At 35.5% G+C, this 14,398-nt stretch overlaps 1 protein-coding gene and 1 long non-coding RNA gene across 2 annotated transcripts; one reads left to right on the plus strand and one right to left on the minus strand.

Moving 5' to 3' along the window:
* The first annotated feature begins 689 nt into the window (after positions 1 to 689).
* Positions 690 to 11,337, plus strand: LOC18436247 (protein JINGUBANG). The gene is made up of 2 exons (XM_006846269.3): positions 690 to 2,251; positions 10,678 to 11,337. The coding sequence occupies exons 1-2, from the start codon at positions 1,475 to 1,477 to the stop codon at positions 11,152 to 11,154; spliced, it is 1,254 nt and encodes a 417-aa protein (XP_006846332.1). The 5' UTR covers positions 690 to 1,474; the 3' UTR covers positions 11,155 to 11,337.
* LOC148780737 (uncharacterized) lies at positions 4,375 to 13,393 on the minus strand. Its single transcript, XR_016039739.1, has 2 exons — positions 12,876 to 13,393; positions 4,375 to 5,041 (listed from the first exon to the last, which is right to left on the minus strand). It is a non-coding gene; the product is annotated as an uncharacterized LOC148780737 (long non-coding RNA).
* Between the last annotated feature and the right edge of the window lie 1,005 nt (positions 13,394 to 14,398).

Here is a 14,398-nt window from a genome sequence, read left to right on the forward strand (position 1 = left end):
GGCAAAAGGTCGGGTACGGCTGGAACTAGACCTGGACCCGAATAGTATTTGGATCTAAAATTTGAACCCATACTTGGACCCTTCGAATCTCGAGGTTTTTGCCATCCTATGACTATGAGTTTTGTTTTTTGCTTTCTTTTTTTACGATCATATACCCTATGATTATGTGGATATATTTTTTTTTTTGTCAATAATACTGTAAATATTACCAATATTGTGACAATATGAACACCTAGATCGTGCCTAAAGACACATGATTGGCATCATATACCCGATGACTACGTGTACAATTCAGGTGCGGCTGGACCTAAACCCAAACCTAAATAGTATTCGGATCCAAATTTGGATCCTTACCCGAACCTGAGGTCCGGTATACCCATCGGGTCCATTGTCACCCCTACTTTTAGTAGAAAGAAGTTACAATCACTATTGTCTGTCATATTTTAATTTTGGTGACTGAAGCGTGTCATTGATTAAATTCAAAGCTCAAATAAAAAAAAAGATCTCAAACTTCAACACAAGCAATCCATTTCAAAAAAAAAAAAAACCCTCAAACGTCAACCCAAGCCATCTATTTTTACATCTAATGCACAATAGTCATCGCAATGAGTAGGGCCTGTGTTCCCACTTAATTACCGAAAAAAAAAAAAAAAAGAGTTGTTAAATATGAGGGTTTCCCGTAATGAGTAGGGCATGGGTTTACGGGAAACCCAGCGATGGGTTTCCCGTAAAGGTGAGGGTAAATAATGCTATTTTGGGAGAAATTCAGGGGTATTTCAGTCCATTGGTGATATCCTTTTCATTGCAGTTCATGGTGGGCGAGAAGAGCTTTCTCTAATTGTCAGAAGAGAAGAACGGAAAATCAATCGAACTTACCCCAATCAACGGACAACTGAAAACGCTCCATTCCATTAAATGCACTCTCTCTCTCTCTCTCTCTCTCTCTTTCCCTTCCCGTGCAGATTCATAAGAAAGAAAGATATGCTTTCTCTCTCCTCACTCTTTCTCTCTCTCTCTCTACACATTCCCCTCCCTTCCCTTCCCTTCCCCTGCAAAAACCTTGTAACATAAGGACGATATGCTTTCTCTCTCCTCTTGGTATGCAATGCATTCACTGTTTCTCTCTCTTAAAAAAACCATAATTCGAAATCTTCCAATTTTTGAATCTCATAACACATCGCCATTTCCGCTGATATTCCCCTCCCTGCCTGTTCGATACCTTATCGTCCAGCTTTCTCTCTCTAAAACATTAGATACAGTTAGGCCACAGCTCTCAAAACAGAGAAAAACGACTCCACTTGCCTTTTATCTGATTTCAGCTTTCCATTTTCGACTGTCGAAGAGAAAGAAACACAGAGGGAGACAGCTAAGGGAATTCAATCAGAGAGAGGAAGAAGAGGGGTAAAACCAAGAGAGAGAGAGAGAGAGAGAGAGAGAGGGGCGAGGCGATCCCATGGTGCGAACCCATTGAGCCATGGCTGAGAACCATTTCTCATGTCCGGAACCTGATGACCGCACCTACCAAAGCCCACTAATCTCCCCATGCTCGTCTCCAGGAAACATCCTCTCGAGCCCGTGGTTCCAAACCGTCGAGCCCACCGACCATGGCACTGAGTCCTGCTGCTACCGCTGCTTGGCCTCTGCGCAAAAACCGTCGGGGGAAATTCTCTCCCTAGCTGTGACTGAAAATGGCCTAATTTACGCAGGCTCGAATTCTAAATCCATAACAGTTTGGAAACTACCCGAATTCGTCGAACACACGCGACTCAAATCTGGAAGTGGTTTTGTAACCTCAATTATTGTTTCATCAGATGACAAGTTGGTTTTCTCTGCTCATTCTGATCACAAGATTAGGACATGGAGCATTGATGGCTCTGGTATTTTGCACTTCAGAACAGGGACTTTGCCCTGTTTCCGAGACCGGATTCTCGATGCCTGCCGGAACTACCCCAAGTCCTTGTTTTCAAGGGAGAATAAAAGTACTGTGAAGCATTTGGGTACTATAACTTGTTTGGCTTACAATTCAGCAATTAAAGTGCTTTATTCGAGCTCAAAGGATGGGACTGTCAAGGTTTGGAGTCTGAGAGAGATGAAATGCGTGGAGACGATACGAGCGCACCGAGATGCCGTGAATGCTTTGGTGGTTGGAGCCGATGGGTTGCTGTTTACCGGGTCGGATGATACGGCTGTTAAGGTTTGGAGGAAGAGTCTGAGCGCCGGGTGTACACATAGCCTGGTTCTCAATTTGCAGGTCAGTCTCTCTCTCTAACTATGCACTCTCTCTCTCTAACTAACAGCTCTCTTTCACGATCATGAAAATTGAACTGGGTCTCTCTCACAAACTCTTTTATGTTCTCTAAATAAACTGGGTCGTATGGTTTTGGTGCTCATTTTGCATAATTGTCCATAATTTCTCTCTGAATTAGCTCTAGCTCTTTCCTTAATGCTTTGTCTTCACTTTGCATCTTCTATGGAGGTGAAGTTTTCTTAAGTTGATCATGGAACTTGGCAGAGTAGCTTGAGCATTGCATCATGTTGGCTGGGAGGGCCGGCAATGGACTGACCGGTCAGGCCCGGCCTGGCACTAAAAAAGTAGGGCCTAGGCCATAAAGTATGGCCTGAGGCCAGGCTAGGGGCACCTTTTCGGCCCGGCTCTTTTCGATTCCATATGGGTACTAAAGCTTGGTTGAACAAAAGCCGGCTAGGGCCAAGGTTGGCTATGTTCATTGCCAACGGTGTTCGAAAAATTGAACTGTTGGCTAAAGGCCAAATTTCGAGTAAATCAGCTTAATCTGTAAAGTCCCTACGGCTGCAAAAAAAATGTTAAAAAAAATAAACAAATATAAAAATACATAAAAATTATAAAAATATGAAAATTATATTAAAGCACATCCAAACGGAATTAAAAAACCAAAACATTTATTTTTTAAAGTTTTTATTAATGGTGCTTTAAAATACTAAGTCCGACCGCCAAAACTAGCCAAAACACAAAACTGCCATTTAACCGGCCCGTTCCAAGGTGAACCGGCCGAACACTCAAGCTGGATTCACGTCAAATAGCTCTTCTCAGCTCAAGGTTTAAGCAATGAAAAGCAGTGCTATATGTGTAGCCCGACAAAAAGTGCAGGTACAAACCCTCTCCACACTCAAAAGTGCCTCCTTTTTTCAACCCTAGACACATCACATAGTTGTGGTTAAATCACCCTATGGTCTTGAGATATGGTCGCGGTTACATCACCCTTGCAGATGTACAGTGATGATGAGATTGCGAAAAGCAATCGTGCCCCAAAAAGGAGTTACATACATTGTTGGATTTGCCGGTTTTTCCCTTCGGGTGGTGGGTCATTTTCGGAGTCTTTGGTATTTGGAATTTTGGATTGAATCGGAGATTTGGTTTTGTCAAAATCAGTTTGATCAAATTGTTGGATTGGATTTTAGAAAAAAGGTAAAAGTAATTATATTTAAAAATATAAAATATGTTAAAAATTTATTCAATATTATTTAGTTGGTTAAACTAGTTAAAAACTGGTTGATCCGAATAATCAAAATTAATCAAACGTTGGTTTTGACCGGTTTTTAATGAAACCTGATTTTTACTTTGGATCATACTAGTCAAGGCACCACTTGGACTTTTATCTATTTAGGGGTATATGATTGGTTCAAGATCATACCTGAGTTTTACTTTGGATCATACTAGCTAAAGCACCGGTTAGACTTTTATCCATCTAGGGGTATATGATCGGTTCAAGATCATACTTGAGTTTTACTTTGGATCATACTAGCCAAAGCACCCGTTGGACTTTTATCTATCTAGGGGTATATATGATTTCCTATGTTTGTTACATAGAAAAGTAGCAAATACGAAAATCTTGATGTTTACGGTGCCCGTCGTGTGTTTTATGAAAAATTGGCTCCATAATTTAGGATGAATGAGGGGAATTTGCCATTATGTACAAAATCTCGTCTCAGACAAAGATTTCACACAAATCAAACATACCCGAAATCATGGTTTTCAAACTTTGTAATTAAATAAGACAACTACATAAAAGAAAATACTAAGGGCATGTTTGGTACTTATAAAAATATTTTCGTGAAAGTATTTTCACATGAAAAAATTCTCTTGTGTGATTGGGTGTGAGAGTTTTTTTAATACCAATTGGCTGTCAACTTGTGCGAAAAAAATGCGTTGAGACCCATTGGTGTGAATTATGCTCCCACATCTAATCACATAGGGGAGTTCTTTTATATGAAAATATTTTCCGGCGTACCAAACGTGACCTAAGTAAAGGTGAGGTTCAAGTTCTTTACTGCTACAGTAGCCCTATCAAAAAATGTAAGGGGATTTTATCTGAACCCCCAACTCATAAGCAGGCGTTAACAAGAAATTCCTAACCCTTTTACTACCACCAATATAATTTACTAAGACTCCTAGTAAAATATAGGGAGGTTTACATCTCTCCCTAGAGCATAACCAGCTTTACAAGAGACTCCTAACATTGGCAGTGACAATGATACTCTAACATTTACTTTCTTCTCAAGTCTTAACAAAAACCCCCACATTTTTGGTTAACAAAATGAGACGTTCCTCTAAACCCATATTGTTAGAATCATGCTATTGATGTTGCGAGACTGGTTTGGATTGTCCTAGAGTTCATGGTCTCCATTGTTAGGGTTTTCATTTCCAAAGGAATCCTGATTCCTCAGTATTTAGATGTAGTACCAAGAAGAAGGAAGGCACTTGTAAGAATTCCTGCATAAGATATTTCCTATTGGACCATCATTTCCTTATGTTTGTTTCATGGGAAAGCTGCGGGTATTGAAGCACACAAGGTTCATGCTTCTATACAAAATAGTCGTGTTTCAGCAGATGCTTTGGGATTGGGAGGTAAGATTCCAATCCCATATCATAGGAATTCTCTTTTTGAAAAGAGATTTTCACGAACCAAATATGCCCATAATGACATTTTCTTCTGAAGATGAACAAACAGGTCAAAGATGGTTGAATCGCACCCCTGGTGTTTGTATTCGAGCAATTGTAGACCTGATAGAGAGAGAAACATCAGAGAAAGACGAGAGAGAAAATGCAAGAAAATCTAGTTATGGAGATTAGAGGTAGAATGAATCGGGAACTTAATTGAAATAGATGAAGCATAAAACCTGTCCAAGAGAAGGTAGAATACTTTCTGGCAGTTTTGATAGGCAAGAAGTGACCTTTAACCCGAACAGAGAGAAGTAAAGGTGAGAGAAAATAAGAAATGTCAGAAAATGACTTAAAAGAGTTCAAGGATCATGGGATCAACCTGCCCTTGAAGCTGTGGGCCTACAGGATCACAGAAAAGTGTGTATTTTACTGGAGAGAAATGAAGAGAAAAGAGAGAAGGAAGAGGGAAGAACCCCGGGGGAAGGGGCGGGGAGGGGGAATGGGGAATTTTGGCAGTGAAACCATACATTGGATTTCCTATCATTAAGGAAGTTATGTGATTCTTTATGCACATATTATATGGGAACTAAATTCTGTAATTTAAGAAACTTATAAAAAAAAGGAAAGGAGCTTATGAATGGGCTTCATGTGAGTATGTCATAAAAAACTGTAGAGAAAAATAATGTGTGGAGAGAGAGAGAGAGAGGGTGAGTTCTTCTAGTGTTTTGGGCGCGTGTTTTAGAGAAAGAAAATGTGGTTTATTGGAGAGTATTTGAAGGCCTTTATATTCTCCATGCTTGTATGGTATTTTTTTGATTAGTGAAAGGGACTTTGCAGCCATGTAGAAGTAGCCCATCATCGAACCATATAGATCTTGGTATTTTGCTCTTTTAATTTTTTATGTTGTTTATCTTTTCTTTTATTTTTTTTGCTCATACCTTAGTTTTTATCCACTACAACTGGTATAAGAGTCCTAGGGTTTGAGATCCTTATTGGGTCAAAGGTTTGTAGTATATCACAAATTGTTGAAGGTGGCTGAAGGAAGTTTAACCACATACGAAATCCCAAAATTTAGTGGTTTAAATTTCTTAAAGTGGAAGTTGAAGATGCATGTAATGTTGCTAAAATATGGTTGTGCAACAGCTTTAAATAGTTAAGAAAGGAAACCAGCAAAGATGGATGAAGACAAATTTGGTGAGAATGATCAATTAGCCAAGGTAGATATTATTTTGACCATGGGTTAATATGTTTTATTCAACGTCTCCTTAGAAAAATCAGTAAAAGATTTATGGGACAAGCTGAAAAATGCTTGTGAAGCTAAGGTATCTTTCTAATAAAAAATTTCTTCGTCGGCTACCTTATAATCTCAAGAAGAGTGATAGTGCTTTTTGCAAGGGCATTTAAATGAATTTAATGCCCTAATTAGTAAGTTGATGACACTAGATGTAAATATTGATGAAGAATATAAAGCAACCATATTACTTTGTTCTAGGCCATAATCATAGGATGGGTTGATCATGAATATCAGTAGTTCGAAGTCCTTTTGAATTTGATTCCATTATTTCAGCACTTCTTATAAAGGAGTCTTGGCAAAAGTTTGATCATTAATCATCTGGGAATGTATTTGTAGTACTAGGTAGATCAATGGAGAGAACTACAAGATGAAATATGATGTAGGGAGAAAAAATAATAAACCATAAAAATAAAAATGCATCAAGATCATTCCAAATCCAAGTCAAGAGAGTGTGAGAAAGTGAAGCATTGAGGCTATAGAAATTTAAGCCATGCGACGAAAAATTCTAAGGCACAAAAAGAAATCGGGAAGCCGCTAAATTTGGTTCAAATTAGAAACCTAGTTCAACTAGGTCTAAAGAAAATCTAGTGGAAGAAATTGACTTTTTTCTGATGATGGAGAAGTTTTGTCTATAGATATGGAGGAAGTTTTGTAATATTGACTACTTGAATCAAGTGCATCCTTTCACATGATTCCATGTAGCAATTGGTTTAATGAATACTAACCATGTGATAGAGGTATTGGTTACATAATAAATAATGACTCATCTAATTTATAAAGCAATGGGAGTTGGAGATGCAATAATCCAAAACATGTATAGTTTTGGGTGTCAAGCATGTTCCAGGTCTCATAAGGAGTTTCTTATCTTGGGGAAAATTTTGTGATTAAGGTTTCAAGTTTATAGCTGGCAATAGATGTCTAAAAATTTCAAAAGGAGCACTAATTAGCGCAAAAAGATAGTTAGCATACAATTTATACGAACATGTTGGAGAAATAGCTTTGGAGATGTTAGTATTGTAGAGGTGAACTCCATCCTGATATGGCATATGTGTTTTGGGCCACATGATTGAGCATGGACTCAAGGTACTTCTTGATTAAAATATTCTCTTTAGTTTAAAATATCTTAATTTAGATTTCTATGAATCATACTTACTTGGGAAACCGAATAAATTGCATTTTGCTTTATCCACCATTAGAAGTAAGGATTTTTTGGAATTGATTCACTCGGATACATGGTAGATCAACTATTGTCTTTATGAGGGGTCATGCATATATTATTAACTTTTATTGATGATTTTTTAAGAAAAATGTACATTTATATACTAATAAAAGAAATAAGATTCCTTCAGTTGTTTCAAAAAGTTCACGGCTAATATAGAATATCAGAAAACTAATAGCATCAAGTGTCTAAAATTGATAATGTGAGACAATTTTGTTTTAGTGAATTTAATAATTTTTATAGTGAGTATGATATTGCTAGTAGTTGACAATTCTTGGGTTACCTCAACAAAATAGAATTGTTGAGAGGATGAATCGTATTATTATAGAGAGTGTCAGGTATATGTTTATTTTTCATTTATTCGTATTTTTTATGTGCTATACCTATTTTTAGATTTTAAAAGAAAGGAGAACTAACAAAAACTATATTTTTCTTAGCTATGTAGATGATGTAAGGGGATAGAGATTTTGGGATCCTTTTAACTGCAAGATTATTGTTAGTTGAGATGTTATTTTCAATAAAAATTCCATACATAAAGAAAAAAAAGTGCCAAATGCAAAATTTGTTTGAGGTTGAAGGCCATGAGAGCCAGCAAGATGGTGGTTATGACCATGAGCCTAAAATTATCCAAGGGCTTGAAGGATATTTAAGTGGTATTGAATTAAGAAGATATGAAAGACATAAAAAAGGTTCATGTGAGGCTTAATGACTATGTCTTTCTTATGCTTGCCCAACGGATGGGAATGAGTTGATTTCTTATCATGAGGCATGTTAGGTTGACGAAGCCAATCAATAGAGAGCATATATAAAAGAAGAGATGGAGGCCTTGCAGAAAAAATAAAACATGAGACCTTTTTTAATTACCATCAGAGTGAGACAATCGGTTGTCAATGAGTCTTTAAAAAGAAAAAAAGTCATAATGGTGTTATTGAAAGGTACAAAACTCGATTGATTGTGAAAGGTTATGCTCAGAAGGCCAAATATTGATTTTGATTAAATTTTCTCTCTTGTTATGTGCATGACTCCTTTTGAGTTGCTTTGGCTTTGGATTTTTTCTTAATTTAAAGTTGAAACAAGTAGATGTGAAAATTACTTTATTACATAGTGACTAAAATAAATTTTTATAATCCAACATGTGGTTTTACTGAGGAAGGTAAAGAAAATTTCATTTGTAGTCTCAAGGAATCAATGTATTGGTTGAAACATGAACTTGATCGTTGTGCCTATTTTCGTAGCTATTATGATAAAATATCTTATTATTGTCTGTCAATGACATGATCGTTGTAGGACCAAATAGAAAAAATATTGCAACATTTAAAACTCGGTTGGTTAGAAAATTTGAAATGAAAGATTTGGTAGCCATTAATCGAATTCTTTGAGAGAGTGTACTTAGAGACAGGAAGAAGAGAAAAAATTGGTTAACTCAAAAGAATTATGGGGGAAAAAGTTTTGAGGTGCCTTGATGTGCAGAATACTAAACTAGTTCATACTCAATTTATCATGCATATGAAATACTCTTTGAAAGAATTTCCTATCACTAAAGTAGAGAAGACGTGAATGTCTTGAGTGTTGTTTTCATCAGCAGTAGGGAGGCTCAAGTTCTTATGGTTAGCGTCAAACCTAACATAACACAAGTAGTGGGAGTTGTGATAAGATGCATGGCAAATCCTGACCATGATCCCTAGACTACTTTTGAGGTAGATCCTTCTTTGTTGAAGGATACTTGTAATATTGGAGTTTATTATAGTGACATGGAAAATTTGCTGGCTATGTTAATGCAAATTTTGCAAGTGACTTGAATAAAAAAAAGGTCTACTACCAGGTAGCTCTTTTTTTGGAAGGTTGTCAAGTTAGTTAGTTATCAAGGGGTAGTTTGTGGTGACTTTGTCTTCTATAGAGACTGGGTAGATGTCACTTGCTCAAACATCGAAATAAGCCATTTGGCTAAATAGTTACTTGGTGAGTTCCAAGTTGTACAAGAAGGGAAACCGCTTCTTTGTGATAATCAAAGTATCATTTTTAGAAAGAAATATAACCTTCCATGATAGAATTAAGAATAATAATGTTCAACATCAATTTAGTCATGATGTGGTAGAAGATGGAAGAATTTATTGCAAAAATATTAATATTGATGATAATGCGGTAGGTATGGTGACTTAGCTCATTGGGAAGGGGAAGTTTACTTAGTACAAAGCTTCCTTAGGGAATGTTGGGATTTGATGATTACTAATTGTTGGACAATTTTTTAGAGCAGACTATTCAGAATGGAAACATGTTTTCAAGTGGGAAATGTTGACGGTAAAACTATTTTTTCCAGTAGTTCGGTTTTCCTAACTTTAAATTATGTGAATCTTTGTGTTCATATATACGGGAAACTAAACTCTCAAATTGAGGAAATTATTAGAATAGAAAAGGGGATTAGGAATGGGCTATCTCTTAGGGCTTTCTTATTTATAAAAAAGCTTTATACAAAGAGAAACAATGTATGCACACATATAGAGAGAGACTTCTTGCAGTCCTTTGAATGGGTGCTCTAGAGAGAGGGAAATATTGTTTAAGAGCCTGTAGGAGAGAGATTGGAAACCCATATGTTCTCTATATTTACATGGTATTTTTCTGATTAGTGAAAGATAAGTTGGGTGTCCTCTAAATATAGACAATTGCCGAGACATGTAAATACTGATGTTTTGCTCTTTTAATATTTTGCAATATTTTTCTTTCCCTTTGTTTTGTCCAGACCTTGGATTTTATTCTCTGCAAAAGTGATAATCAACTCGCACTATAGACTATCGATGAATAGAAGAGGATTGTGTTCAGCCCATGCTATTGGAAATCTCCTTCTCTCTCTCTCTTTCTCTCTCTCTCTCTCCAAATAACCCAGACAGCCTCTCACATGAGTTCGTATACTTAACCCTATAGTTAATATAACTCTTTAACACTCTCAATCCTACCGTTCATTTAGTTCTTTACATATTATCAGATCTGTACTATTTTTTTTTATCTACAAAACATGGACCTACATAAGAAATGCATCTAGAATAATTTAGAACACATTCCAAATCCTAAATCCATCTAATATGGAGTTTGGGAAGGGAAGGGAAGGGATTTACATTTCAATGGGATCCTATTTAAACTTTTTTCACGTTTGAATATTATCAATCCATAAGTTCTTTACAGCAACATTTTTTAGAATCTCATTGCAAACTCCAACTAATGACTCATCATTTCTATCAACATTTGTAGGTGAAGAACTCCCCAGTGAAGGCCATGGTCTTAGGTTGCGAGGGCGACGATCGCTACTTGGTTTATGCCGGTTGCTCAGATGGCTATGTTCATTATTGGAGAAAGGGGCAGCTATCAGGGCACATGAGTTACACTGGTTTCTTAAGAGGCCACACTCATGCTATTATGTGCATGGCTTCTTCGGATAAAATTGTGGTTAGTGGGGCTGCCGATTCAAGTGTGTGCGTATGGTTGAGGGGTGGAGGCCACCGGTGCTTAGCAGTGATTAACGGGCATGTCGGCCCGATTAGAGGGGTGGGGTTAAGGGTGGACGATGATGATGATGGCTTTGTTGTTTATAGTGGGAGTATGGATGGGGCGGTGAAGGTGTGGTGGGTTTGGAGCAAGGGGAGGGGTTCGAGGTGTTGTAGTGAGGAGGTTAGGGAGGGTGAGGATGAATACAAGTGGGATGAGTACTTTGATTTGCCTCCGAAATGAGGGTTGAGGAAGATGGAGCTCTCCCTCTCTCTCCAAAGTAGACTTACGTGGTCGGCCCGCTCTCTATTTCTTATACTATCAAAATAATGATCTTGCTTTTTCAAAATATGATAAAGCAGGTTTTGTTTCATTAAAAGTGCTATTAAATTTAGTGGAGAATACAATCCTCGACTTGTTTTTAAATAATTAGGTTTTCGAAGTTATTAGTGGGATTGGAGAGCACGATGTGCGACTAAGGTTAACTCAAAACGTATATTGGTGTCATGCCTTGTACACTACTTTAGATGGCATTGCATGTGGTAAAGAATTTTTTATTTTTTATAGGATCATGAATTTTTTTGTTTCTTATATGATTAATTTTATTTTTGTTAAATATAGTTTTTTGTTAATTGAAATAAAATAAGGATCATAACCTACAAGATATATTAAAATCTTTTTGAATTTTACTAAAATAAATGAAGCAAGTGTAAACTACTGGTTTGAATTAAAAGCACATGAGTCCTGAAGAGCATCCGACTACGCTTCATGAATACGAAAATAATAGGATAAGAACGATAAACATAAAGCATAAAAGGAAATGTTTCTATTTGGCCCCAACAACATATAAGCTATATGTGACCCTACTTCTTAGCCGTTCGATCTGAATTGAATGGCGACGATTGTTCATATTATAATGTCCTTACAAACACTTTTTTATTTTTTAATTTTTTTCTACAAAATATTTTTGGATGAAATTTTGGGCGTCTCGTCATAAAATTAGGGAGAACTTGGAAAAATGAAAAACAAATATTTTATAGAAAAATAAATGACCATAATGCCCCTATAATTTTTAGGGGTATTCTAATAATTTTATATCACCATGAATATTTTATTATTATTTTTATCATATATGCCCTTGTCAGATCTATGCAAGCTTCAAATTTTACTTTAAAATTATTTATAAAATAAAAATAAAAATAAAAAACTATAAGTTGTATATTCTTAAATGCTAGCTTATAACATTGTGATTCAAGCCATCTCAACCATAAGTAACGTACACCGTATACGTGGGTGCGGCCACATAGAAAGCTCTCCAAGTGTTAAAATAAATGGAAGTCCTCCATGTACTTGCCTCGGAGCAATGCAATTACTAGCAGGGTATGGGTGTGGCAATTTTTTCTGACCCGTAAGCTTGTTTTGTTTAAGAAAAACAACGGGCAACACATAGGTACTCAAAGTCAAAAAAGTTTGCTTATCCAAAATGGAATTTTATAATTATTTATTTACTCATAAATATATATAATATATTTTATTCCGTATATTACATAATAACAATGATGACAATACATTCATATTATATATATATATATATATATATATATATATATATATATATAAAAGAAAACTCTTTGTAACATTTATAAGAAAAAATGAACAGTGATTTCGTCTACCATCATCATTATCCAAACTTCATTGCATGATCACAATTGTATGGTAGTATTTCATTTTTTATTTTTTATTTTTTTTCTACAAATTTAAATTACTTGAAATTTGGAGTGGGTGTACATCTTAGTGAGACACATCTAATAAAAATATAAAAAAAATAATTCACAAAATATAAATTAATCAAAATATCGCTAAAAGTTTATGGTAGTATTTTGGTCAATTTATATTTTTCGAATTATTATTTTAATAATTTTATTAGGTGATATACATACACCCCAACTGATATATACACATACCTCATCTTTTTTCGCTTCTTGCTTTGTATCTGTGGAAAGATCTTGCAACTGCTGCCACTCAAAGAAAAGGGATCAAGTGAGAGAAAAAACGAAAAACTAAATGTAGACATCTCACATTATAGAGAGAGAAAAATTAGTGCAAATACAAAGGGAGAGAAATTGACAACCATATGCATGAGAGAGATAGGAAGTAGCAGGGAAATTAAGAGAGACGAATGACTTTCAAAAAAAGGAAATTACGGTAGCAAAATGTATGAGGAAATGCATAAATAATATGAACAAGAAAAGGGAAGAGAATTCGATAGAAATGGAAAACGAAAAATACATAGAACGAGATGAGAAAAAGAGACATAAATGAGATAAAAGGGAGAAAGAGAACTGCACAAGGAAATAAGTTGATGAGAGATTAAGTGTGATATGCACAACGAAATGCATACATGGTGAAGAGAGAGAAGGAAAGAGAAAGAGTGAAATGCAGAGAGAGAAGGAAAGAGAGAGAAAGAGAGTGAAATGTAGAAAGAGTGAGCAGCAAAGCTACATTTTTACGAAATGAAACACCTCTTCTCGCTTCTTTAAAACACCTGCTCCCTACTCGGAGTAATACTGATGCCCATATTCTAATAGATAATATCAACACTATCCATCGAAAAAATTTTGGGAATAAAAAATCTCTAAAATGGCTCAAAAATATATTTCTACAAAAATGTAAAAGTGTACAAAGAGACCATTTACTTGTAAGATATAAAGAGGTTACGATCACTCTTGTCTATCAATTGGATGCTTGTGAATGCGTCATGGACAAGACATAAACTTTTAAAAATGAAATTCTCGAACTTTGTGATATACCCCAAGCTATTTAATTTTGACATCTAATGGCTAGTACCAATTGTGACATCTTTGTGCCGAAGACAAATGGTATCATAATATACAATCCCGAAATGAAATTTGTAGCTCAAAAAGCACTTGGAAATGGATGGTTTACAAAATGTGTGGATACATGTTATTTTAAGGGATTGAAATCTTAATTTTGTTCACAACTAGAATGATCAAGATCAAGATGATTGATTCAAAGGTCTTATGACTCTTAAATTATAATTTTCAATGATTTTGAGGCGAGGTTTTACTTTCTTTTAATAAAGCCTTGGCCTTATTTTATTTAACATTTTCATATATTTATATATTTGGAAAAGTGACGATTAGCACCTTATTTGGCTCACATATCAACTTCCTCATTATTCTCTCCCTATTAAAGTTCAAATTAAAATTCCACTAGAAAAGAGCATTTTAAAGTCAGAAAACCTTCCAATTGATCACCTTGAGATGTATAAATGTAGCGAAAAATAGAAATTCAAATATCAAAAGTAATGCATCTTATAACAAGTTATATGGACTGTCTATTTTCAAGACTTCAAGTGTTTATATCTCTTCCCGACTTGTATTGTTTTTTATATTTGAAATTTCATAATGAAGTTGAACATGGATTTTCAAGTCATCATAAGCTTCTCAGCAGTAGAACTACATCT

The sequence above is a fragment of the Amborella trichopoda genome, chromosome 8, assembly GCF_054954075.1.
Source record: "Amborella trichopoda isolate Santa Cruz 75 chromosome 8, AtrichopodaSantaCruz75HAP2 v2.0, whole genome shotgun sequence".
Lineage (NCBI taxonomy): Eukaryota > Viridiplantae > Streptophyta > Magnoliopsida > Amborellales > Amborellaceae > Amborella > Amborella trichopoda.